At 44.2% G+C, this 27,644-nt stretch overlaps 1 protein-coding gene across 1 annotated transcript; it reads left to right on the forward strand.

The window, feature by feature from the left end:
• The first annotated feature begins 10,504 nt into the window (after positions 1–10,504).
• On the forward strand, positions 10,505–20,518 carry LOC137255215 (uncharacterized). Its single transcript, XM_067792634.1, has 6 exons — positions 10,505–10,634; positions 17,085–17,559; positions 18,077–18,223; positions 18,420–18,553; positions 19,112–19,586; positions 20,083–20,518. Exons 2-5 carry the CDS (start codon positions 17,522–17,524, stop codon positions 19,156–19,158), a joined length of 366 nt encoding a protein of 121 aa, XP_067648735.1. The 5' UTR covers positions 10,505–10,634; positions 17,085–17,521; the 3' UTR covers positions 19,159–19,586; positions 20,083–20,518.
• Positions 20,519–27,644: the final 7,126 nt, after the last annotated feature.

Raw genomic sequence — 27,644 nt, forward strand, 5'->3', positions numbered from 1 at the left:
TACTTTCACGGGATTAGCCTTCCTGGGGTGCCAAAGTTGACTTCCACAAAAATGTGTTTGGACCCTCTAGCACTCCATCAGGAACCCTCCTCTGTCATTTGAGCTGGTTTTAAAACCTGTAGCTCCGATTCACATCTTTACCTATTTCCAAAGCATGATCTATCCACTATTATACTTTCACGGGATTACCCTGCCTGGGGCGCTAAATTTTACTTTCACGAAACTGTGTTTGGACCCTCTAGCACTCCATCAGGAACCCTCCTCTATCATTTGAGCTGGTTTTGAGAGCTGTAGCTCCGATTCACATTTTACCTATTTCCAAAGCATGATGCATCCACTATTACCCTTTGATCTGCTTACCCTCCCTGGGGTGCCAAAGTTGACTTTCACCAAACTGTGCTTGGACCCTCTAGCACTCCATCAGGAACCCTCCTCTATCATTTGAGCTGGTTTTGAGAACTGTACCTCCAATTCACATTTTTACCTATTTCCAAACCATGATGTATCCCCTATGACCCTTTCACGGGATAACCCTTCCTGGGGTGCCAAAGTTGACTTTCACAAAAAAGTGTGTTGACCCTCTAGCACTCCACCAGGAACCCTCCTCTATCATTTGAGCTGGTTTTTAGAACTGTGGTTCTGATTCACCTTTTCACCTATTTCCAAACCATGATGTATCCCCTGTGACCCTTTCACGGGATTACCCTTGCTGTGGTGCCAAAGTTGACTTTCACGAAACTGTGTTTGGACCCTCTAGCACTCCATCAGGAACCCTCCTCTATCATTTCAGCTGGTTTATAGAACTGTAGCTCCGAGTCACATTTGTACCTATTTCCAAACGATGATGTATCCCCCATGACCCTTTCACGTGATTACCCTCCCTCGGGTGCCAAAGTTGACTTTCACGAAGCTGTGTGTTGACCGTCTAGCACTCCATCAGGAACCTTCCTCTATCATTTGAGCTGGTTTTGAGAACTGTGCCTCCGATTCACATTTTTACCTATTTCCAAAGCATGATGTATCCACTATTATACTTTCACGGGATTACCCTCAATGGGTTGCCAAAGTTGACTTTCACGAAACTGTGTCTGGACCCTCTAGCACTCCATTAAGAACCCCCCTCTATCATTTGAGCTGGATTTTCGAACTGTAGCACCGATTCACATTTTCACCTATTTCCAAAGCATGATGTATCCACTTTTACCCTTTCACATGATTACCCTTCCTGGGGTGCCAAAGTTGACTTTCACGAAACTGTGTTTGGACCCTCTAGCACTCCATCAGGAACCCTCCTCTATCATTTGAGCTGGTTTTGAGAACTGTAGCTCCGATTCACCTTTTTCCGATTTCCAAACCATGATGTATCCACTATTACCCTTTGACCTGATTACAGTCCCTGGGGTGCCAAAGTTGACTTTCACGAAACTGTGTATTCACCATCTAGCACTCCACCAGGAACCCTCCTCTATCATTTGAGCTGGTTTTGAGAGCTCTAACGCCGATTCACATTTTACCTATTTCCAAACCATGATGTATCCACTATTACCCTTTGACCTGAGTACCCTCCCTGGGGTGCCAAAGTTGACTTTCACGAAACTGTGTTTGGACCCTCTAGCACTCCATCAGGAACCCTCCTCTATCATTTGAGCTGGTTTTTAGAACTGTGGCTCCGATTCACCTTTTTACCTATTTCCCAACCATGATGTATCCCCTGTGACCCTTTCACGGGATTACCCTTCCTGGGGTGCCAAAGTTGACTTTCACAAAATTGTGTGTTGACCCTCTAGCACTCCATCAGGAACCCTCCTCTATCATTTGAGCTGGTTTTGAGAGTTGTAGCTCCGATTCACATTTTTACCTATTTCCAAACCATGATGTATCCACTATTATACCTTCACGCGATTACCCTTCCTCGGGTGCCAAAGTTGACTTTCACGAAACTGTGTTTGGACCCTCTAGCACTCCGTCACAAACCCTCCTCTGTCATTTGAGCTGGTTTTGAAACCTGTAGCTCCGATTCACATTTTTACCTATTTCCAAACCATGATGTATCCCCTATGACCCTTTCACGTGATTACCCTTCCGGGTGTGCCAAAGTTGACTTTCACGAAACTGTGTTTGGACCCTCTAGCACTCCATCAGGAACCCTCCTCTGTCATTTGCGCTGGTTTTAAAACCTGTAGCTCCGATTCACCTTTTTACCTATTTCCAAACCATGATGTATCCCCTATGACCTTTTCACGTGATTACCCTTCCTGGTGTGCCAAAGTTGACTTTCACGAAACTGTGTTTGGACCTTCTAGCACTCCGTCAGGAACCCTCCTCTGTCATTTGAGCTGGTTTTTAGAACTGTACCTCCGATTCACATTTTCACCTATTTCAAAACCATGATGTGTCCACTATTACCCTTTCACGGGATTACCCTTGCTGGGGTGCCAAAGTTGACTTTCACGAAACTCTGTTTGTACACTCTAGCACTCCGTCAGGAACCCTCCTCTATCATTTGAGCTGGTTTTGAGAGCTGTGCCTCCGATTCACATTTTTACCTATTTCCAAAGCATGATGTATCCACTATGACCCTTTCACGGGATTACCCTTCCTGGGGTGCCAAAGTTGACTTTCACGAAACTGTGTTTGGACCCTCTAGCTCTCCATCAGGAACCCTCCTCTATCATTTGAGCTGGTTTTGAGAGCTGTAGCTGGGATTCATATTTTTACCTATTTCAAACCATGATGTATCCACTATTACCCTTTCACGTGATTACCCTTCCTGGGGTGCCAAAGTTGACTTTCACGAAACTGTGTTTGGACCCTCTAGCACTCCATCAGGAACCCACCTCTATCATTTGAGCTGGTTTTAAAAACTGTAGCTCCGATTCACATTTTACCTATTTCCAAAGCATCATGTATCCACTATTACCCTTTGATCTGATTACCCTCCCTGGATTGCCATAGTTGACTTTCACGAAACTGTGTTTGGACCCTCTAGCACTCCACCAGGAACCCTCCCTTATCATTTGAGCTGGTTTTGAGAGCTGTGGCTCCGATTCACCTTTTTACCTATTTCCAAACCATGATGTATCCACTATTATACTTTCATGGGATTGTACTTCCTGGGGTGCCAAAGTTGACTTTCACAAAAAGGTGTGTTGACCCTCTAGGACTCCACCTGGAACCCTATTCTATCATTTGAGCTGGTTTTGAGAGCTGTAGCTCTGATTCACATTTTTACCTATTTCCAAACCATGATGTATCCACTATCATACTTTCACGGGATTACCCTTCCTGAAGTGCTAAATTTGACTTTCACGAAACTGTGTTTGGACCCTCTAGCACTCCATCAGGAACCCTCCTCTATCATTTGAGCTGGTTTTTAGAACTGTGGCTCCGATTCACCTTTTTACCTACTTCCCAACCATGATGTATCCAAAATGACCCTTTCACGGGATTACCCTTCCTGAGGTGCCAAAGTTGACTTTCAGAAAAATGTTTGTTGACCCTCTGGCACTCCATCAGGAACCCTCCTCTATCATTTGAGATGGTTTTTAGAACTGTAGCTCCGATTCACATTTTTACCTATTTCCAAAACATGATGTATCCACTTTTACCCTTTCACATGATTACCCTTCCTGGGGTGCCAAAGTTGACTTTCACGAAACTGTGTTTGGACCCTCTAGCACTCCATCAGGAACCCTCCTCTATCATTTGAGCTGGTTTTGAGAACTGTAGCTCCGATTCACATTTTACCGATTTCCAAACCATGATGTATCCACTATTACCCTTTGACCTGATTACAGTCCCCGGGGTGCCAAAGTTGACTTTCACGAAACTGTGTATTGACCATCTAGCACTCCACCAGGAACCCTCCTCTATCATTTGAGCTGGTTTTGAGAGCTCTAACGCCGATTCACATTTTACCTATTTCCAAACCATGATGTATCCACTATTACCCTTTGACCTGAGTACCCTCCCTGGGGTGCCAAAGTTGACTTTCACGAAACTGTGTTTGGACCCTCTAGCACTCCATCAGGAACCCTCCTCTATCATTTGAGCTGATTTTTAGAACTGTGGCTCCGATTCACCTTTTTACCTATTTCCCAACCATGATGTATCCCCTGTGACCCTTTCACGGGATTACCCTTCCTGGGGTGCCAAAGTTGACTTTCACAAAATTGTGTGTTGACCCTCTAGCACTCCATCAGGAACCCTCCTCTATCATTTGAGCTGGTTTTGAGAGTTGTAGCTCCGATTCACATTTTTACCTATTTCCAAACCATGATGTATCCACTATTATACCTTCACGCGATTACCCTTCCCGAGGTGCCAAAGTTGACTTTCACGAAACTGTGTTTGGACCCTCTAGCACTCCGTCACAAACCCTCCTCTGTCATTTGAGCTGGTTTTGAAACCTGTAGCTCCGATTCACATTTTTACCTATTTCCAAACCATGATGTATCCCCTATGACCCTTTCACGTGAATACCCTTCCGGGTGTGCCAAAGTTGACTTTCACGAAACTGTGTTTGGACCCTCTAGCACTCCATCAGGAACCCTCCTCTGTCATTTGATCTGGTTTTAAAACCTGTAGCTCCGATTCACCTTTTTACCTATTTCCAAACCATGATGTATCCCCTATGACCTTTTCACGTGATTACCCTTCCTGGTGTGCCAAAGTTGACTTTCACGAAACTGTGTTTGGACCTTCTAGCACTCCGTCAGGAACCCTCCTCTGTCATTTGAGCTGGTTTTTAGAACTGTACCTCCGATTCACATTTTCACCTATTTCAAAACCATGATGTGTCCACTATTACCCTTTCACGGGATTACCCTTGCTGGGGTGCCAAAGTTGACTTTCACGAAACTCTGTTTGTACACTCTAGCACTCCGTCAGGAACCCTCCTCTATCATTTGAGCTGGTTTTGAGAGCTGTGCCTCCGATTCACATTTTTACCTATTTCCAAAGCATGATGTATCCCCTATGACCCTTTCACGGGATTAACCTTCCTGGGGTGCCAAAGTTGACTTTCACGAAACTGTGTTTGGACCCTCTAGCACTCCATCAGGAACCCTCCTCTATCATTTGAGCTGGTTTTGAGAGCTGTAGCTGGGATTCATATTTTTACCTATTTCCAAACCATGATGTATCCACTATTACCCTTTCACGTGATTACCCTTCCTGGGGTGCCAAAGTTGACTTTCACGAAACTGTGTTTGGACCCTCTAGCACTCCATCAGGAACCCACCTCTATCATTTGAGCTGGTTTTAAAAACTGTAGCTCCGATTCACATTTTACCTATTTCCAAAGCATGATGTGTCCACTATTACCCTTTGATCTGATTACCCTCCCTGGATTGCCATAGTTGACTTTCACGAAACTGTGTTTGGACCCTCTAGCACTCCACCAGGAACCCTCCCTTATCATTTGAGCTGGTTTTGAGAGCTGTGGCTCCGATTCACCTTTTTACCTATTTCCAAACCATGATGTATCCACTATTATACTTTCATGGGATTGTACTTCCTGGGGTGCCAAAGTTGACTTTCACAAAAAAGTGTGTTGACCCTCTAGGACTCCACCTGGAACCCTATTCTATCATTTGAGCTGGTTTTGAGAGCTGTAGCTCTGATTCACATTTTTACCTTTTTCCAAACCATGATGTATCCACTATCATACTTTCACGGGATTACCCTTCCTGAAGTGCTAAATTTGACTTTCACGAAACTGTGTTTGGACCCTCTAGCACTCCATCAGGAACCCTCCTCTATCATTTGAGCTGGTTTTTAGAACTGTGGCTCCGATTCACCTTTTTACCTATTTCCCAACCATGATGTATCCAAAATGACCCTTTCACGAGATTACCCTTCCTGGGGTGCCAAAGTTGACTTTCAGAAAAATGTTTGTTGACCCTCTGGCACTCCATCAGGAACCCTCCTCTATCATTTGAGATGGTTTTTAGAACTGTAGCTCCGATTAACATTTTTACCTATTTCCAAAACATGATGTATCTACTATTATACTTTCACGCGATTACCCTCAATGGGATGCCAAAGTTGACTTTCACGAAACTCTGTCTGGACCCTATAGCACTCCATCAAGAACCCCCCTCTATCATTTGAGCTGGATTTTCAAACTGTACCTCCGATTCACATTTTCACCTATTTCCAAAGCATGATGTATCCACTATTACCCTTTGACCTGATTACCCTTCCTGGGGTGCCAAAGTTGTCTTTCACGAAACTGTGTATTGACCATCTAGCACTCCACCAGGAACCCTCCTCTATCATTTGAGCTGGTTTTGAGAGCTCGAACGCCGATTCACATTTTACCTATTTCCAAACCATGATGTATCCACTATTATACTTTGACCTGAGTACCCTTCCTGGGGTGCCAAAGTTGACTTTCACGAAACTGTGTTTGGACCCTCTAGCACTCCATCAGGAACCCTCCTCTATCATTTGAGCTGGTTTTTAGAACTGTGGCTCCGATTCACCTTTTTACCTATTTCCCAACCATGATGTATCCCCTGTGACCCTTTCACGGGATTACCCTTCCTGGGGTGCCAAATGTGGCTTTCACAAAAATGTGTGTTGACCCTCTAGCACTCCATCAGGAACCCTCCTCTATCATTTGAGTTGGTTTTGAGAGCTGTAGCTCCGATTCACATTTTAACCTATTTCCAAACCATGATGTATCCACTTTTCCCCTTCCACGTGATTACCCTTTCTCGGGTGCCAAAGTTGACTTTCACGAAACTGTGTCTGGACCCTCTAGCACTCCGTCAGAAACCCTCCTCTATCATTTGAGCTGGTTTTAAAACCTGTAGCTCCGATTCACATTTTTACCTATTTCCAAACCATGATGTATCCCCTTTGACCCTTTCACGGGATTACCCTTCCTGGGGTGCCAAAGTTGACTTTCACGAAACTGTGTTTGGACCCTCTAGCACTCCATCAGGAACCCTCCTCTGTCATTTGAGCTGGTTTTAAAACCTGTAGCTCCGATTCACATTTTTACCTATTTCCAAACCATGATGTATCCCCTATGACCCTTTCACGTGATTACCCTTCCTGGTGTGCCAAAGTTGACTTTCACGAAACTGTGTTTGGACCTTCTAGCACTCCGTCAGGAACCCTCCTCTATCATTTGAGCTGGTTTCTAGAACTGTACCTCCGATTCACATTTTTACCTATTTCAAAACCATGATGTGTCCACTATTACCCTTTCACGGGATTACCCTTGCTGGGGTGCCAAAGTTGACTTTCAGAAAACTGTGTTTGTACGCTCTAGCACTCCATCATTAACCCTCCTCTATCATTTGAGCTGGTTTTAAGGGCTCTATCTCCCATTCACATTTTCACCTATTTCCAAACCATGATGTATCCCCTATGACCCTTTCACGGAATTACCCTTCCTGGGGTGCCAAAGTTGACTTTCACGAAAATGTGTTTGGACCCTCTAGCACTCCGTCAGGAACCCTTCTCTATCATTTGAGCTGGTTTTGAGAGCTATAGCTCCGATTCATATTTTTGGTGCAAAATGCATTGGTGGATGTTGTTGTGTGCTCATGTATACAAGTGGCGGTGTGCCATTCATTGGTGGATGTTGTGGTGTACTGGTGTATGTCAGTGGCGGTGTGCCATGCATTGGTGAATGTGATGGTTTTGTCCCATGTATGCATGTGGTGGTGCTCCATGCATTGGTGGATGTTATGGTGTACTCATGTATACCAGTGGCGGTGTGCTTGTATTGGTGGATGTTGTGGTGTACTCATGTATGCCGGTGGCGGTGTGCCATTCATTGGTGGATGTGATGGTTATGTCTCTTGTATGATGCTGGCGGTGCCCCATGCATTGGTGGATGTTGTTGTGTACTCATGTATGCCGGTGTCGGTGCACCATGCATTGGTGGATGTTATGGTGTACTCATGTATGCCGGTGGTGGTGCACCATGCATTGGTGGATGTTGTGGTGTACTCATGTATGTCAGTGCCGGTGTGCCATGCATTGGTGGATGTGATGGTTATGTCTCTTGTATGAGGCTAGTGGTGTGCCATGCATTGGTGGATGTGATGGTGGTGTACTCATGTATGTCGGTGGCGGTGCAAAATGCATTCGTGGATGTTGTGATGTACTCATGTATACCGGTGGAGGTGCCCCATGTCGGTGGGGGTGTGCCATCCATTAGTGGATGTGATGGTTTTGTCTCATGTATGCATGTGGTGGTGCTCCATGCATTAATGGATGTTATGGTGTACTCATGTATGCCGGTGTCGGTGCGCCATGCATTGATGGATGTTGTGGTGTGCTCATGTATACCAGTGGCGGTGTGCCATGCATTGGTGGATGTTGTGGTGTAGTGGTGTATGTCAGTGGTGGTGTGCCATTCATTGGTGGATGTGATTGCTATGTCTCTTGTATGAGGCTAGTGGTGCGCCATGCATTGGTGGATGTGATGGTGGTGTACTCATGTATGTCGGTGGCGGTGCAAAATGCATTGGTGGATGTTGTTGTGTACTCATGTATGCCGGTGGTGGTGCACCATGCATTGGTGGATGTTGTGGTGTACTCATGTATGTCAGTGCCGGTGTGCCATGCATTGGTGGATGTGATGGTTATGTCTCATGTATGCCTGTGGCGGTGTGCCAGGCTTTGGTGGATGTTGTGGTGTAGTCATGTATATCAGTGGTGGGGTGCCACTCATTGGAGGATGTGATGGTTATGTCTCATGTATAAGGTTAGAGGTGCGCCATGCATTGGTGGATGTGATGGTGGTGTACTCATGTACGTCGGTGGCGATGTGCCATGCATTGGTGGATGTTGTGGTGTACTCATGGATGCCGGTGGCGGTGCAAAATGCATTCGTGGAGGTTGTGATGTACTTATGTATGCCGTTGGTGGTGCCCCGTGCATTGGTGCATTTTGTGGTGTACTCATGTATGCCGGTGGTGGTGCACCATGCATTGGTGGATGTTGTGGTGTAGTCATGTATATCAGTGGTGGGGTGCCATTCATTGGTGGATGTGATGGTTATGTCTCTTGTATGAGGCTAGTGGTGCGCCATGCATTGGTGGATGTGATGGTGGTGTACTCATGTATGTCGGTGGCGGTGTGCCATGCATTGGTGGATGTTGTGGTGTACTCATGGATGCCGGTGGCGGTGCAAAATGCATTGATGGATGTTGTGGTGTGCTCATGTATACCAGTGGCGGTGTGCCATTCATTGGTGGATGTTGTGGTGTAGTGGTGTATGTCAGTGGCAGTGTGCCATGCATTGGTGGAAGTGATGGTTATGTGTCATGTAAGCCTGTGGTGGTGCACCATGCATTGGTGGATGTTGGGGTGTAGTCATGTATATCAGCGGTGGTGTGCCATTCATTGGTGGATGTGATGGTTATGCCTCTTGTATGAGGCTGGCGGTGTGCCATGCATTGTTGGATATCGTGGTGTACTCATGTATGCCGGTGGTTGTGCGCCATGCATTGGTGGATGTTTTAGTGTCCCATGTAATGCCGGCGGTGGTGCGCCATGCATTAGTGAATGTGATGGTGGTGTCTCATTTACATGTATTGTGGTGTACGATGCTGAGATGATTTTTTTGACTTTAAACAAAACGTAAACCAGACTAATTACCAGTGAAATTAATATTTCGAATCCACGTCATTTTATCTTGCAACTGAAAATTTAAGTCTTAGAATTTTATTCAACTTAGGATAGAAGTTGTTTAACAAACGATTATAGATTCAAATCGTGATTACTGGTTTGTATTGCAAGGAGGTAAGCGCAGCAGTTAGAACAGTGAAACAAGTGCACGTGCGGTACGCGATGAGCGTTAACTTAGACCAACCCAATTTCTCGACGTTTTATTTAATGTGCACCCCAAACCCCCTGTAATAGAAACAAAGAAAGTGATTTGAAATTACGATCGTTTGTTTAACAACTTTCATCTTAAGTTGAATAAACTTCTGGGAATTAAATGTTCAATTGGCAAGGTATAAAATTATAAGAAATGTGCCATCGTTATTTCATTTAATTCGATGTACGTTTTTGTTTAAAGAGACATTCATCGGTACGCTTTCACGGCAAACGGACTATAATCACGAAAGCGATGAGCAGTGATAAGCACATCACAATTTACAACATTCCCACCCACGGACGACAGTTTGTTTTAATTCATTTACATTGAATGTTCCATACCCCTATGTCACTTTGGGTTTAACTTGTAATTTTAAATTTACAATGGGTTATACCTGTATTGTATTAGCCGTTGATTATGTTTTAGCTATAATGTCTTACATAAATACATCTGTAATTAATGAAAGAAAATTTTGTTTCGTTTTCTTTCAATAATGAATATTACCAGGTCTTACTTGGCTCACGCTAAATAAGAAAACATGCCTCCGTGCAAACACTTGTGATTGAGGTGCTGTCAATAGCTCTAATCCTTTGTTTCGGGTTCGGCGACTGGGATTAGGTTGCGTAAGCGAGCGACCCGAAGCGAGCGACTGAAGCCCGCTTGGAGTTTGAGCACCCACCTATAGTGACGTGAAATATTCGTCGTGGGGACAGAAAGTCTTGAAATCCTGTAGAGGTAGGACGACTTCAAGGATTCTTCGGAAGGGCGACAGAGGACCATACAGGTAGGTGTTTCCATATCTATTTGGAAGAAAATATGTATCTTCGTGGTTTTTGTTAATATAAAGGGCACACTCATTCTCTCATAGTACACAGCCATTTAGGTATAGATGGGAAAGGTTGATACTGGTTTCTGCATGTAAACGGAGTGGTAGTGTAGCCTAGTTGTTCAAGTGTTGACACGTCATGTTCAGTACCATTGTTCGAGTCCTCACTAAATATTATGTCCCACGCCCACTTATGAGGCAAGTCGTTGGAATATTGCCCAAAGCGGCAGAAAACCACACTTACTCGCTGTTGTTAATGCAATCTACATCCGCGAGAAATGTGATTACTGATACTTATGCATGACTCATTTCTTTCAGACGCAGGAACCCTGGCACACTCTGGATTTGGTGTTGTGTCACTCTAAACCCTTCCACCTGGACTTTAGTACACTGGCTTTCCGAGGGTCCGATGGGATGAGCTTTTGTCTCATGGTGGCTCCACTGTGCGTCTGCTCTCCGCGTAGCCCCCTGCCGAGCGTACATGGAGTAGGTTCGGTGCTAGGGCCTGACTGTACAGTCAGGATGGTTGTTACAGCAACCCAGCTAGTTTAGGGTTGGCACACTCTGTGGCCCCAGTCTTTTCAGCACCCCCAGTAGACCCAATGCTGACTGCACTTGACTGGTAGATTAGGGGTTAGTGTAGATAGGGCCCCCTTCGTGCATGCCCTGTACGATGCTATCTATAGATAGTATAACTTAGTGTTAACCCACCATTCCGTCCTTCAATAGGTAGTTCGAGGCAAAGCAAGTCCCGGATGGTCACTTTGAAAGTCAGTGTACTGGCCACCTGCTGGTAAAGCATTCACTATTTCAGTTTAAAACTTAAGTTAAATTTTGTTTTTCACGTCCCGACATATTTGCTTTGCATTTAAATGTAAGGGGATCGTCGAATAACCGAATGGTTAAAGCGTTCGCTCATGACGTTCCAAACAACCTATTTCGATTTCCTATATCTGAATGATGTGTGAAGCATCTATTTGTTGTTTCTCGCCGTGATATAGCTAGTACATTGCTGAACGCGGTGTGAAAGGACACTCATGCAGTCATAATCTGTGTGAGAAGCATAAATTATGTAAGGTGTTCTTTGCCTTTTTAAGTAGAACCGTTGCTTACGCATGCAACTGTTCCTTTCAAACAATCTTTTGAATAAACCATAACATGCAATGCATCCTTGTTTATCATGACGTCTACTGCAAAATCACAACTTGAGTTTCATGTTTGAGATTTTACGTGTAGGCATATAAGTTGCATTTATGCACACAGTAAGTGCCAGCGATGTAAACTATATTCTCTTTACTGTAATGAGCAGGGATGCCATCTACCTGGGGGCGGAAATGGACCCTGAAGTCCCCCAGAGGCAGGACGACTGCCGAGAAGATATTCCATGGACAGAGGTGGATCAAGGTCTCTTCTGGCGGCAGGACAACGACCACAAAGCCGCCAGACTACCAGGGAGGCAAGTTCTCCAAACTATCGTTTGAAGACAACATACTATATATTCTTGTTGACAATGACGTCATGAGCAAGTTACAACTTGTGTTTCAGGTTACAGCGTTTTCCTGACCAAAAAGCATATGCTTTTAATATTTATTATCTACGTAGTAAGTATCAGTGATGTGAAAAATTAACCTATTCGTTGTCGTCACTATTAGGAACGTGGATGCCATCGTCCTGGGGGCGGAAATGGACCCTGAAGTCCCCCAGAGGCAGGACGACTGCCAAGAAGATATTCCATGGATAGACGTGGACCATGGATTCTTCGGAAGGGTGACAGAGGACCAGACAGGCAGGTGTTTTCAACTCCATTTGGAAGAAAATATTTGCTTCATATATAGTGCACACTAATTCTCTCATACTATACAGCCATTTAGGAGTGAGTGAGTTTAGTTTTACGCCGCACTCAGCAATATTCAGCTATAAGGTGACGGTCTGTAAATAATCGAGTCTGGACAAGACAATCCAGTGATCAACAACACGAGCATCGATCTGCGCAAATGGGAACCGATGACATGTTTCAACAAAGAAGTCAGCGAGTCTGACCACCCGATCCCGTTAGTCGCCTCTTACGACCAGCATAGTCACAGCCATTTAGGAATAGATGGGAAAGGTTGATACTGGTTTCTGCATGTAAACGGAGTTGTAGTGTAGCCTAGTTGTTCAAGTGTTGGCACGTCATGTTCAGTACCATTGTTCGAGTCCTCACTTAAATACTATGCCCCACGCCCACGTACGAGACTCGTCGTTGGAAAATTGCCCAAAGCGGCAGAAAACCACACTTACTCGCTGTTGTTAATACAATCTACATCCGAGAGAAATGTGATTACTGATGCTTATGCATGACTCATTTCTTTCAGACGCAGGAACCCTGGCACACTCTGGATTTGGTGTTGTGTCACTCTAAACCCTTCCACCTGGACTTTAGTACACTGACTTTCCGAGGGTCCGATGGGATGAGCTTTTGTCTCATGGTGGCTCCACTGTGCGTCTGCTCTCCGCGTAGCCCCCTGCCGAGCGTACATGGAGTAGGTTCGGTGCTAGGGCCTGACTGTACAGTCAGGATGGTTGTTACAGCAACCCAGCTAGTTTAGGGTTGGCACACTCTGTGGCCCCAGTCTTTTCAGCACCCCCAGTAGACCCAATGCTGACTGCACTTGACTGGTAGATTAGGGGTTAGTGTAGATAGGGCCCCCTTCGTGCATGCCCTGTACGATGCTATCTATAGATAGTATAACTTAGTGTTAACCCACCATTCCGTCCTTCAATAGGTAGTTCGAGGCAAAGCAAGTCCCGGATGGTCACTTTGAAAGTCAGTGTACTGGCCACCTGCTGGTAAAGCATTCACTATTTCAGTTTAAAACTTAAGTTAAATTTTGTTTTTCACGTCCCGACATATTTGCTTTGCATTTAAATGTAAGGGGATCGTCGAATAACCGAATGGTTAAAGCGTTCGCTCATGACGTTCCAAACAACCTATTTCGATTTCCCATATCTGAATGATGTGTGAAGCATCTATCTGTAGTTACTCGCCGTGATATAGCTAGTATATTGCTGAACGCGGTGTAAAAAGTAAAATCATGCAGTCATAATCTGTGTGAGAAGCATAAATTATGTAAAGTGTTCTTTGCCTTTTTAAGTAGAACCGTTGCTTACGCATGCAACTGTTCCTTTCAAACAATCTTTTGAATAAACCATAACATGCAATGCATCCTTGTTTATCATGACGTCTACTGCAAAATCACAACTTGAGTTTCATGTTTGAGATTTTACGTGTAGGCATATAAGTTGCATTTATGCACACAGTAAGTGCCAGCGATGTAAACTATATTCTCTTTACTGTAATGAGCAGGGATGCCATCTACCTGGGGGCGGAAATGGACCCTGAAGTCCCCCAGAGGCAGGACGACTGCCGAGAAGATATTCCATGGACAGAAGTGGATCAAGGTCTCTTCTGGCGGCAGGACAACGACCACAAAGCCGCCAGACTACCAGGAAGGCAAGTTCTCCAAACTATCGTTTGAAGACAACATACTATATATTCTTGTTGACAATGACGTCATGAGCAAGTTACAACTTGTGTTTCAGGTTACAGCGTTTTCCTGACCAAAAAGCATATGCTTTTAATATTTATTATCTATGTAGTAAGTATCAGTGATGTGAAACATTAACCTATTCGTTGTCGTCACTATTAGGAACGTGGATGCCATCGTCCTGGGGGCGGAAATGGACCCTGAAGTCCCCCAGAGGCAGGACGACTGCCAAGAAGATATTCCATGGATAGACGTGGACCATGGATTCTTCGGAAGGGTGACAGAGGACCAGACAGGCAGGTGTTTTCAACTCATTTTGGAAGAAAATATTTGCTTCATATATAGTGCACACTAATTCTCTCATACTATACAGTCATTTAGGAGTGAGTGAGTTTAGTTTTACGCCGCACTCAGCAATATTCAGCTATAAGGTGACGGTCTGTAAATAATCGAGTCTGGACAAGACAATCCAGTGATCAACAACACGAGCATCGATCTGCGCAAATGGGAACCGATGACATGTTTCAACCAAAACGTTAGCGAGTCTGACCACCCGATCCCGTTAGTCGCCTCTTACGACCAGCATAGTCGCAGCCATTTAGGTATAGATGGGAAAGGTTGATGCTGGTTTCTGCATGTAAACGGAGTTGTAGTGTAGCCTAGTTGTTCAAGTGTTGGCACGTCATGTTCAGTACCATTGTTCGAGTCCTCACTTAAATACTATGCCCCACGCCCACGTACGAGACTCGTCGTTGGAAAATTGCCCAAAGCGGCAGAAAACCACACTTACTCGCTGTTGTTAATACAATCTACATCCGAGAGAAATGTGATTACTGATTACTCATTCCTTTCAGACGCAGGAACCCTGGCACACTCTGGATTTGGTGTTGTGTCACTCTAAACCCTTCCACCTGGACTTTAGTACACTGGCTTTCCGAGGGTCCGATGGGATGAGCTTTTGTCTCATGGTGGCTCCACTGTGCGTCTGCTCTCCGCGTAGCCCCCTGCCGAGCGTACATGGAGTAGGTTCGGTGCTAGGGCCTGACTGTACAGTCAGGATGGTTGTTACAGCAACCCAGCTAGTTTAGGGTTGGCACACTCTGTGGCCCCAGTCTTTTCAGCACCCCCAGTAGACCCAATGCTGACTGCACTTGACTGGTAGATTAGGGGTTAGTGTAGATAGGGCCCCCTTCGTGCATGCCCTGTACGATGCTATCTATAGATAGTATAACTTAGTGTTAACCCACCATTCCGTCCTTCAATAGGTAGTTCGAGGCAAAGCAAGTCCCGGATGGTCACTTTGAAAGTCAGTGTACTGGCCACCTGCTGGTAAAGCATTCACTATTTCAGTTTAAAACTTAAGTTAAATTTTGTTTTTCACGTCCCGACATATTTGCTTTGCATTTAAATGTAAGGGGATCGTCGAATAACCGAATGGTTAAAGCGTTCGCTCATGACGTTCCAAACAACCTATTTCGATTTCCCATATCTGAATGATGTGTGAAGCATCTATCTGTAGTTACTCGCCGTGATATAGCTAGTATATTGCTGAACGCGGTGTAAAAAGTAAAATCATGCAGTCATAATCTGTGTGAGAAGCATAAATTATGTAAAGTGTTCTTTGCCTTTTTAAGTAGAACCGTTGCTTACGCATGCAACTGTTCCTTTCAAACAATCTTTTGAATAAACCATAACATGCAATGCATCCTTGTTTATCATGACGTCTACTGCAAAATCACAACTTGAGTTTCATGTTTGAGATTTTACGTGTAGGCATATAAGTTGCATTTATGCACACAGTAAGTGCCAGCGATGTAAACTATATTCTCTTTACTGTAATGAGCAGGGATGCCATCTACCTGGGGGCGGAAATGGACCCTGAAGTCCCCCAGAGGCAGGACGACTGCCGAGAAGATATTCCATGGACAGAAGTGGATCAAGGTCTCTTCTGGCGGCAGGACAACGACCACAAAGCCGCCAGACTACCAGGAAGGCAAGTTCTCCAAACTATCGTTTGAAGACAACATACTATATATTCTTGTTGACAATGACGTCATGAGCAAGTTACAACTTGTGTTTCAGGTTACAGCGTTTTCCTGACCAAAAAGCATATGCTTTTAATATTTATTATCTATGTAGTAAGTATCAGTGATGTGAAACATTAACCTATTCGTTGTCGTCACTATTAGGAACGTGGATGCCATCGTCCTGGGGGCGGAAATGGACCCTGAAGTCCCCCAGAGGCAGGACGACTGCCAAGAAGATATTCCATGGATAGACGTGGACCATGGATTCTTCGGAAGGGTGACAGAGGACCAGACAGGCAGGTGTTTTCAACTCATTTTGGAAGAAAATATTTGCTTCATATATAGTGCACACTAATTCTCTCATACTATACAGTCATTTAGGAGTGAGTGAGTTTAGTTTTACGCCGCACTCAGCAATATTCAGCTATAAGGTGACGGTCTGTAAATAATCGAGTCTGGACAAGACAATCCAGTGATCAACAACACGAGCATCGATCTGCGCAAATGGGAACCGATGACATGTTTCAACCAAAACGTTAGCGAGTCTGACCACCCGATCCCGTTAGTCGCCTCTTACGACCAGCATAGTCACAGCCCTTTAGGTATAGATGGGAAAGGTTGATGCTGGTTTCTGCATGTAAACGGAGTTGTAGTGTAGCCTAGTTGTTCAAGTGTTGGCACGTCATGTTCAGTACCATTGTTCGAGTCCTCACTTAAATACTATGCCCCACGCCCACGTACGAGACTCGTCGTTGGAAAATTGCCCAAAGCGGCAGAAAACCACACTTACTCGCTGTTGTTAATACAATCTACATCCGAGAGAAATGTGATTACTGATTACTCATTCCTTTCAGACGCAGGAACCCTGGCACACTCTGGATTTGGTGTTGTGTCACTCTAAACCCTTCCACCTGGACTTTAGTACACTGGCTTTCCGAGGGTCCGATGGGATGAGCTTTTGTCTCATGGTGGCTCCACTGTGCGTCTGCTCTCCGCGTAGCCCCCTGCCGAGCGTACATGGAGTAGGTTCGGTGCTAGGGCCTGACTGTACAGTCAGGATGGTTGTTACAGCAACCCAGCTAGTTTAGGGTTGGCACACTCTGTGGCCCCAGTCTTTTCAGCACCCCCAGTAGACCCAATGCTGACTGCACTTGACTGGTAGATTAGGGGTTAGTGTAGATAGGGCCCCCTTCGTGCATGCCCTGTACGATGCTATCTATAGATAGTATAACTTAGTGTTAACCCACCATTCCGTCCTTCAATAGGTAGTTCGAGGCAAAGCAAGTCCCGGATGGTCACTTTGAAAGTCAGTGTACTGGCCACCTGCTGGTAAAGCATTCACTATTTCAGTTTAAAACTTAAGTTAAATTTTGTTTTTCACGTCCCGACATATTTGCTTTGCATTTAAATGTAAGGGGATCGTCGAATAACCGAATGGTTAAAGCGTTCGCTCATGACGTTCCAAACAACCTATTTCGATTTCCCATATCTGAATGATGTGTGAAGCATCTATCTGTAGTTACTCGCCGTGATATAGCTAGTATATTGCTGAACGCGGTGTAAAAAGTAAAATCATGCAGTCATAATCTGTGTGAGAAGCATAAATTATGTAAAGTGTTCTTTGCCTTTTTAAGTAGAACCGTTGCTTACGCATGCAACTGTTCCTTTCAAACAATCTTTTGAATAAACCATAACATGCAATGCATCCTTGTTTATCATGACGTCTACTGCAAAATCACAACTTGAGTTTCATGTTTGAGATTTTACGTGTAGGCATATAAGTTGCATTTATGCACACAGTAAGTGCCAGCGATGTAAACTATATTCTCTTTACTGTAATGAGCAGGGATGCCATCTACCTGGGGGCGGAAATGGACCCTGAAGTCCCCCAGAGGCAGGACGACTGCCGAGAAGATATTCCATGGACAGAAGTGGATCAAGGTCTCTTCTGGCGGCAGGACAACGACCACAAAGCCGCCAGACTACCAGGAAGGCAAGTTCTCCAAACTATCGTTTGAAGACAACATACTATATATTCTTGTTGACAATGACGTCATGAGCAAGTTACAACTTGTGTTTCAGGTTACAGCGTTTTCCTGACCAAAAAGCATATGCTTTTAATATTTATTATCTATGTAGTAAGTATCAGTGATGTGAAACATTAACCTATTCGTTGTCGTCACTATTAGGAACGTGGATGCCATCGTCCTGGGGGCGGAAATGGACCCTGAAGTCCCCCAGAGGCAGGACGACTGCCAAGAAGATATTCCATGGATAGACGTGGACCATGGATTCTTCGGAAGGGTGACAGAGGACCAGACAGGCAGGTGTTTTCAACTCATTTTGGAAGAAAATATTTGCTTCATATATAGTGCACACTAATTCTCTCATACTATACAGTCATTTAGGAGTGAGTGAGTTTAGTTTTACGCCGCACTCAGCAATATTCAGCTATAAGGTGACGGTCTGTAAATAATCGAGTCTGGACAAGACAATCCAGTGATCAACAACACGAGCATCGATCTGCGCAAATGGGAACCGATGACATGTTTCAACCAAAACGTTAGCGAGTCTGACCACCCGATCCCGTTAGTCGCCTCTTACGACCAGCATAGTCACAGCCCTTTAGGTATAGATGGGAAAGGTTGATGCTGGTTTCTGCATGTAAACGGAGTTGTAGTGTAGCCTAGTTGTTCAAGTGTTGGCACGTCATGTTCAGTACCATTGTTCGAGTCCTCACTTAAATACTATGCCCCACGCCCACGTACGAGACTCGTCGTTGGAAAATTGCCCAAAGCGGCAGAAAACCACACTTACTCGCTGTTGTTAATACAATCTACATCCGAGAGAAATGTGATTACTGATTACTCATTCCTTTCAGACGCAGGAACCCTGGCACACTCTGGATTTGGTGTTGTGTCACTCTAAACCCTTCCACCTGGACTTTAGTACACTGGCTTTCCGAGGGTCCGATGGGATGAGCTTTTGTCTCATGGTGGCTCCACTGTGCGTCTGCTCTCCGCGTAGCCCCCTGCCGAGCGTACATGGAGTAGGTTCGGTGCTAGGGCCTGACTGTACAGTCAGGATGGTTGTTACAGCAACCCAGCTAGTTTAGGGTTGGCACACTCTGTGGCCCCAGTCTTTTCAGCACCCCCAGTAGACCCAATGCTGACTGCACTTGACTGGTAGATTAGGGGTTAGTGTAGATAGGGCCCCCTTCGTGCATGCCCTGTACGATGCTATCTATAGATAGTATAACTTAGTGTTAACCCACCATTCCGTCCTTCAATAGGTAGTTCGAGGCAAAGCAAGTCCCGGATGGTCACTTTGAAAGTCGGTGTACTGGCCACCTGCTGGTAAAGCATTCACTATTTCAGTTTAAGACTTAGATGAAATTTTGTTTTCCACGTCGCGATATATTTGCTTTGCATTTAAATGTAAGGGGATCGTCGAATACCCGAATGGTTAAAGTGTTCGCTCATGACGCTCCAAACAAACCTATTTCGATTTTCAATATCTGAATGATGTGTGGAGCCGATATTTGTTGTTTCTCACCGTGATATAGCTGGTATGCTGGTTAAAGCAGTGTAAAAACGACACTCATGCAGTCTTAATATGTGCTGGAAGTATAAATTATGATACAGAATACTGTTTACCTTTATTAGCAGAAGCCACTGTGTTTTTCCAAATGATCTTTTAAAGAAAACACACAGTGCCTCCTTGTGTACAATGACGTCTACTGCCAAGTCACAACTTGATTTTTGTGTTTGAGATATGTTCTCGTGGAATCATACATTTTGCATTTATTCACACAGTGCAAATGATGTAAAATATGTTTACCTTTATTATCAGGAGCGTGGATGCCATCGTCCTGGGGGCGGAAATGGACCCTGAAGTCCCCCAGAGGCAGGACGACTGCCGAGAAGATATTCCGTGGACAGAAGTGGATCAAGGTCTCTTCTGGAGCAGCATGTGGATGTTTTACTGTTCGGACATTTTGTGACAATGTACTCTGCGTGTCTACTACTGTAAACCCTCCAGTAGAATAGGTGGCGTTGCATACGTTGAGGGAACACGGTTCCAGAGTTTTTTTTCTCAAAAATGTTTTTTATCTCTGGTTTTACGTGTCGGGCTTCAGTTACCTTTGACCTTGTTCAAATCTCAAATTTGATCAAGATCAATTTAGACACACAATCTGCGACAACAATGTTGGTGTTTCTGTTCGAGGATTTGGTACTGTTCCATGTTGGGAATGATGACATTAATAAAACATAATCCGCACAGCTGGGCCAATTGTACTTGTTTGTTTTGCTGTTTTGTTTGTGAAACTTGTGAACTGGAGAAGAATTGTTTTTGTCCATGGAAATCGGATGTGCACGACTTTATCGCCTTGTAGGAGTGCTTGTTTTTAGCCATACACTGCCATGCACTGCTAAACACCGCCAACACAGAAACACATCACGAAACAAGTCCAACGTTAAAACAATAGATCAATACACGGGGGTATTCTAATGTCTACAAACCAGAACGTACAATACAAAAGCCTATCAACATTACTAGATCACATCGCACAGACCTTTAGTTCAATGTATGTACTCAACAATCCAGTGGTGTCTGTAGATGAGACAATACATTAAATGAAAAGCTCCCACCAACATCCAACAGTCTAGAATATTACATTGCGCAAGTAAACAACCAAGTGCATGTTTGCCAATCATATTCCTTTACCAGTTGACCATGGTTAGAGCATTTGTGATGGTCAGCGTATCCCTGTTCAGGTGTTCTGATGTCGAGAGATGCTGCTCTCCATCGAATGGTTGAACTGACACAGAGTAAATGCAATAAAGTCAGTATGCCATCAGAGAGAGATCTATATCAAAGCAGATAAACTGAACAAATTGTAAGCTTCTGAATGTATCAAAAGTGATTAACAGTTATCTGACAGACCATTTGAATAGCTACTACGAGAGCTTAGAGTCAGTTATCGATCGTGAAGCATAGTTTTCTAATACTTTGGATACTGCTATTTCATCAAATAGTCATTTTCATTATTTTCAAAAGCAAATATCTGTCAAAAAATTTTACACCCTTTACCAATACACATACGTCACAATGACAGTGATCAGATTGATATTAGTTAAACTATCCATGATTAACTTTGAGATGTTGTCGGCCAGCAAACCAAATGTCATGAAAATGCTCACAGACCTCCACCACATAAAATGGCCTGTGAAAACCTGAGTATTAAAGGCCTTTTCATGAGCCAAAGACATCATACTAATTGAAGATAGTGTCAAACAAAGTCAGTACTGGGGAGACTACGACATCACCTGTTTTGTGCCCGAGTCACCACTCTAGAAGATACAAGTGTCAAAAAACATAAAAAGTATCAACATTGGCCGTAAATGGACACATTCGGTGTTAATTTTTATGTAAATGTAACTGCCGAGAAGACAATTCAAAATGGAGGTCATTTCCATTTTTTTCAAAAGCAAATATATGTCCAAAAACATATACACACGTTAGCAATACACAAAAGTCACAATGACAGTGATCAGATTGATATTAGTAAAACTATCCATGATTAACTTTGAGATGTTGTCGGCCAGCAAACCAAATGTCATGAAAATGCTCACAGACCTCCACCACATAAAATGGCCTGTGAAAACCTGAGTATTAAAGGCCTTTTCATGAGCCAAAGACATCATACTAACTGAAGATAGTGTCAAACAAAGTCAGTACTGGGGAGACTACGACATCAGATTTTTCAGCTGCCTCCTCCTGTACTACTTCAATACCCTTGGATACAGCAAAGGGGTTCACCTTTTACGGTGTCTTGTCAGGAGTCTCGATCACAAGGAAAAGAGGCCAATACTCAATCGATGCAGAAGGTCTGTGATCAGTATCAATAGGGTCAATTTCAAGTGGACATTTTGGGCTTTTGGGCGGAATTTCATAGGTGTAAGCCATGGTTAGTGTAATATGGTTCATCATCCGAGCCACCCACCCACCACGGAGTATCACAAGGACAATGCTAAAAGCAAGTGGGTCTCCAGCTTACAGCACCAATCATACCCGGATGATCTACTCCAGCAGAATAATGAATATTAATATTTCTACCAGATTGGCCCATGAGCCATATTAACTACGAGATCGAAAATATCGGGGCTCATATTTTTCATACGATGACCTAGGGGAAAATATTACTTTGGCATGGTGAGGTGATGTCGTGAGCAATGCAAGGACGCCACGTCTCCTCTATAACGTTGCGTTCTAAATGAGGCCATTGTGGGTAACCAGCCCATGTTTGAAAGTTGAGTTTGGTAATAGATAGGCACACTCGTGGCTAAATATCTGTATATAACTCGCTTCCGTTCGGGGAATACCAACATTCCAAATAGTGTCGTAAAACATAGTTTCACATTAATTAGCAACTGCCTTAACAATAATAAACGTATTGCATCGTGCTTACGTCAACTTTGAGGGTGTATTGCACTCTGTAGTCAGATGTAAGATGGCACCCCAGAAAGGGTAATCCCGTGAATGGGTAACAGTGGATACATCATGGTTTGCAAATAGGCAGAAAGGTGAATCGGAGCTACAGGTTTTCAAACCAGCTCAAATAATAGAGGAGGGTTCCTGATGGAGTGCTAGAGGGTCCAAACACAGTTTCGTGAAAGTCATCTTTGGCACCCCAGGAAAGGTAATCAGGTGAAAGAGTCAGAGTGGATACATTATGGTTTGGAAATAGGTAAAAAATTGAATCGGACCTACAGTTCTAAAAACCAGCTCAAATGATAGAGGAGGGTTCCTGATGGAGTGCTAGAGGGTACAAACACGGTTTTGTGAAGGACAACTTTGGCACCCCAAAAAGGGTAATCAAGTGAAAGGGAAATAGTGGATACATCATCGTTTGGAAATAGGTGAAAATGTGAATCGGAGATAGAGACCTTAAAACCAGCTCAAATGTTAGAGGAGGGTTCCTGATGGAGTGCTAGAGGGTCAAAACACAGTTTCGTGAAAGTCAACTTTGGCACCCCAGGAAGGGTAATCCCGTGAAAGGGTCATAGGGGATACATCATGGTTTGGAAATAGGTGAAAATGTGAATCGGAGATAGAGCCTTTAAAACCAGCTCAAATGATAGAGGAGGGTTCCTGATGGAGTGCTAGAGGGTCCAAACACAGTTTCGTGAAGGTCAACTTTGGCACCCCAGGAAGGATAATCCCGTGAAAGTATAATAGTGGATACATCATGGTTTGGAAATAGGTAGAAAGGGGAATCGGAGCTGCAGGTTTCAAAAGCAGCTCAAATGATAGAGGAGGGTTCCTGGTGGAGTGCTAGAGGGTCAACACACATTTTTGTGAAAGTCAACTTTGGCACCCCAGAAAGGGTAATCCCGTGAAAGGCTCATAGTGGATACATCATGGTTGGGAAATAGGCAAAAAGGTGAATCGGAACTACAGCACTTAAAACCAGCTCAAATGATAGAGGAGGGTTCCTGATGGAGTGCTAGAGGGTCCAAGCACAGTTTCGTGAAAGTCAACTTTGGCACCACAGCAAGGGTAATCCCGTGAAAGGGTAATAGGGGATACATCATGGTTGGGAAATAGGTGAAAAGGTGAATCAGAACCACAGTTCTAAAAAACAGCTCAAATGATAGAGGAGGGTTCCTGGTGGAGTGCTAGAGGGTCAACACACTTTTTTGTGAAAGTCAACTTTGGAACCCCAGGAAGGGTAATTCGGTCAAAGGTTTATAGTGCATACATCATGGTTTGGAAATAGGTAAAAATGTGAATCGGAGCTACAGCTCTCAAAACCAGCTCAAATGATAGAGGAGGGTTCCTGATGGAGTGCTAGAGGGTCCAAACACAGTTTCGTGAAAGTCAAATTTCGCACCCCAGGAAGGGTAATCCCGTGAAAGTATAATAGTGGATACATCATGGTTTGGAAATAGGTGTAAATGTGAATCGGAGCTACAGGTTTTAAAACCAGCTCAAATGATAGAGGAGGGTTCCTGATGGAGTGCTAGAGGGTCAACACACATTTTTGTGAAAGTCAACTATGGCACCCCAGGAAGGGTAATCCCGTGAAAGTATAATAGTGGATACATCATGGTTTTGAAATAGGTAAAAAGGGGAATCGGAGCTACAGGTTTCAAAAACCAGCTCAAATGATAGAGGAGGGTTCCTGATGGAGTGCTAGAGGGTCAAAACACAGTTTCGTGAAAGTCAACTTTGGCACCCCATAAACGGTAATCCCGTGAAAGGGTAATAGTGGATACATCATGGTTTGGAAATAGGTAAAAATGTGAATCGGAACTACAGCTCTCAAAACCAGCTCAAATGATAGAGGAGGGTTCCTGGTGGAGTGTTTGAGGGTCAACACACTTTTTTGTGAAAGTCAACTTTGGCACCCCAGGAAGGGTAATACCGTGAAAGGGTCATAGGGGATAAATCATGGTTTGGAAATAGGTAAAATTGTGAATCGGAACTACAGCTCTTAAAACCAGCTCAAATGATAGATGAGGGTTCCTGATGGAGTGCTAGAGGGTCCAAACACAGTTTCGTGAAAGTCAACTTTGGCACCCCAGGAAGGGTAATCACGTGAAAGGGTAAAAGTGGATACATCATGGTTTGGAAATAGGTAAAAATGTGAATCGGAACTACAGCTCTCAAAACTAGCTCAAATGATAGAGGAGGGTTCCTGATGGAGTGCTAGAGGGTCCAAACACAGTTTCGTGAAAGTTAACTTTGGCACCCCAGGAAGGGTAATCCCGTGAAAGGGTAATAGTGGATACATCATGGTTTGGAAATAGGTAAAATTGTGAATCGGAAGTACAGCTCTCAAAACAAGCTCAAATGATAGAGGAGGGTTCCTGGTGGAGTGCTAGAGGGTCAACACACTTTTTTGTGAAAGTGAACTTTGGCACCTCAGGAAGGGTAATTCGGTCAAAGGGTCATAGGGGATACATCATTTTTTGGAAATAGGTAAAAAGGTGAATCGTAGCTACAGGTTTTAAAAGCAGCTCAAATGATAGAGGAGGGTTCCTAAAGGAGTGCTAGAGGGTCCAAACACAGTTTCGTGAAAGTCAACTTTGGCACCCCAGGAAGGGTAATCAGGTGAAAGGGTCATAGGGGATACATCATGGTTTGGAAATAGGTAAAAATGTGAATCGGAGCTACAGCTCTCAAAACCAGCTCAAATGATAGAGGAGGGTTCCTGATGGAGTGCTAGAGGGTCCAAACACAGTTTCATGAAAGTCAACTTTAGCACCACAGGGAGGGTAATCCCGTGAAAGGGTGATAGTGGATACATCATGGTTTGGAAATAGGTAAAAATGTGAATCGGAGCTACAGCTCTCAAAACCAGCTCAAGTGATAGAGGAGGGTTCCTGATGGAGTGTTAGAGGGTCCAAACACAGTTTCGTGAAAGTCAACTTTGGCACCCCAGGGAGGATAATCAGGTCAAAGGGTCATAGTGGATACATCATGCTTTGGAAATAGGTAAAATGTGAATCAGACATACAGCTCTCAAAACCAGATCAAATGATAGAGGAGGGTTCCTGGTTGAGTGCTAGAGGGTCAACACACATTTTTGTGAAAGTCAACTTTGGCACACCAGGAAGGGCAATCCCGTGAAAGGGTCATGGGGGATACATCATGGTTGGGAAATAGGTAAAAATGTGAATCGGAGGTTCAGCTCTCAAAACCAGCTCAAATGATAGAGGAGGGTTCCTGATGAAGTGCTACACGGTCAACACACATTTTTGTGAATGTCAACTTTGGCACCCCAGGAAGGGTAATCCCGTGAAAGTATAATAGTGGATACATCATGGTTTGGAAATAGGTAAAATGTGATTCGGAGCTACAGCTCTCAAAACCAGCTCAAATGATAGAGGAGGGTTCCTATGGAGTGCTAGAGGGTCAACACACATTTTTCCGAAAATCAACTTTGGCACCCCAGGAAGGGTAATCCCGTGAAAGGGTAATAGGGGATACATCATGCTTTGGAAATAGGTAAAATGTGAATCAGACCTACAGCTCTCAAAACCAGATCAAATGATAGAGGAGGGTTCCTGGTTGAGTGCTAGAGGGTCAACACACATTTTTGTGAAAGTCAACTTTGGCACCCCAGGAAGGGTAATCCCGTGAAAGGGTCATGGGGGATACATCATGGTTGGGAAATAGGTAAAAATGTGAATCGGAGGTTCAGCTCTCAAAACCAGCTCAAATGATAGAGGAGGGTTCCTGATGAAGTGCTACACGGTCAACACACATTTTTGTGAATGTCAACTTTGGCACCCCAGGAAGGGTAATCCCGTGAAAGTATAATAGTGGATACATCATGGTTTGGAAATAGGTAAAATGTGATTCGGAGCTACAGCTCTCAAAACAAGCTCAAATGATAGAGGAGGGTTCCTATGGAGTGCTAGATGGTCAACACACATTTTTCCAAAAATCAACTTTGGCACCCCAGGAAGGGTAATCCCGTGAAAGGGTAATAGGGGATACATCATGGTTGGGAAATAGGTAAAATGTGAATCGGAGCTACAGCTCTCAAAACCAGCTCAAATGATAGAGGAGGGTTCCTGATGGAGTGCTAATGGGTCCAAACACAGTTTCGTGAAAGTCAACTTTGGCACCCCAGGAAGGGTAATCCCGTGAAAGGGTAATAGTGGATACATCATGGTTTGGAAATAGGTAAAATTGTGAATCGGAAGTACAGCTCTCAAAACAAGCTCAAATGATAGAGGAGGGTTCCTGATGGAGTGCTAGAGGGTCCAAACACAGTTTCGTGAAAGTCAACTTTGGCACCCCAGGAAGGGTAATCACGTGAAAGGGTAAAAGTGGATACATCATGGTTTGGAAATAGGTAAAAATGTGAATCGGAACTACAGCTCTCAAAACTAGCTCAAATGATAGAGGAGGGTTCCTGATGGAGTGCTAGAGGGTCCAAACACAGTTTCGTGAAAGTTAACTTTGGCACCCCAGGAAGGGTAATCCCGTGAAAGGGTAATAGTGGATACATCATGGTTTGGAAATAGGTAAAATTGTGAATCGGAAGTACAGCTCTCAAAACAAGCTCAAATGATAGAGGAGGGTTCCTGGTGGAGTGCTAGAGGGTCAACACACTTTTTTGTGAAAGTGAACTTTGGCACCTCAGGAAGGGTAATTCGGTCAAAGGGTCATAGGGGATACATCATTTTTTGGAAATAGGTAAAAAGGTGAATCGTAGCTACAGGTTTTAAAAGCAGCTCAAATGATAGAGGAGGGTTCCTAAAGGAGTGCTAGAGGGTCCAAACACAGTTTCGTGAAAGTCAACTTTGGCACCCCAGGAAGGGTAATCAGGTGAAAGGGTCATAGGGGATACATCATGGTTTGGAAATAGGTAAAAATGTGAATCGGAGCTACAG

Source organism: Haliotis asinina, chromosome 11, assembly GCF_037392515.1.
Source record: "Haliotis asinina isolate JCU_RB_2024 chromosome 11, JCU_Hal_asi_v2, whole genome shotgun sequence".
Classification (NCBI taxonomy): Eukaryota; Metazoa; Mollusca; class Gastropoda; order Lepetellida; family Haliotidae; genus Haliotis; species Haliotis asinina.

Excerpts from the sequence above, each read along its gene's own strand:
- LOC137255215 (XM_067792634.1), top strand. The coding sequence starts at position 17,522 with ATGGTCACTTTGAAAGTCAGTGTACTGGCCACCTGCTG. Across the intron at positions 17,560-18,076 it reads AGTGTACTGGCCACCTGCTG|GGATGCCATCTACCTGGGGG; the intron begins GTAAAGCATTCA and ends TGTAATGAGCAG. Across the intron at positions 18,224-18,419 it reads GCCGCCAGACTACCAGGAAG|GAACGTGGATGCCATCGTCC; the intron begins GCAAGTTCTCCA and ends CGTCACTATTAG.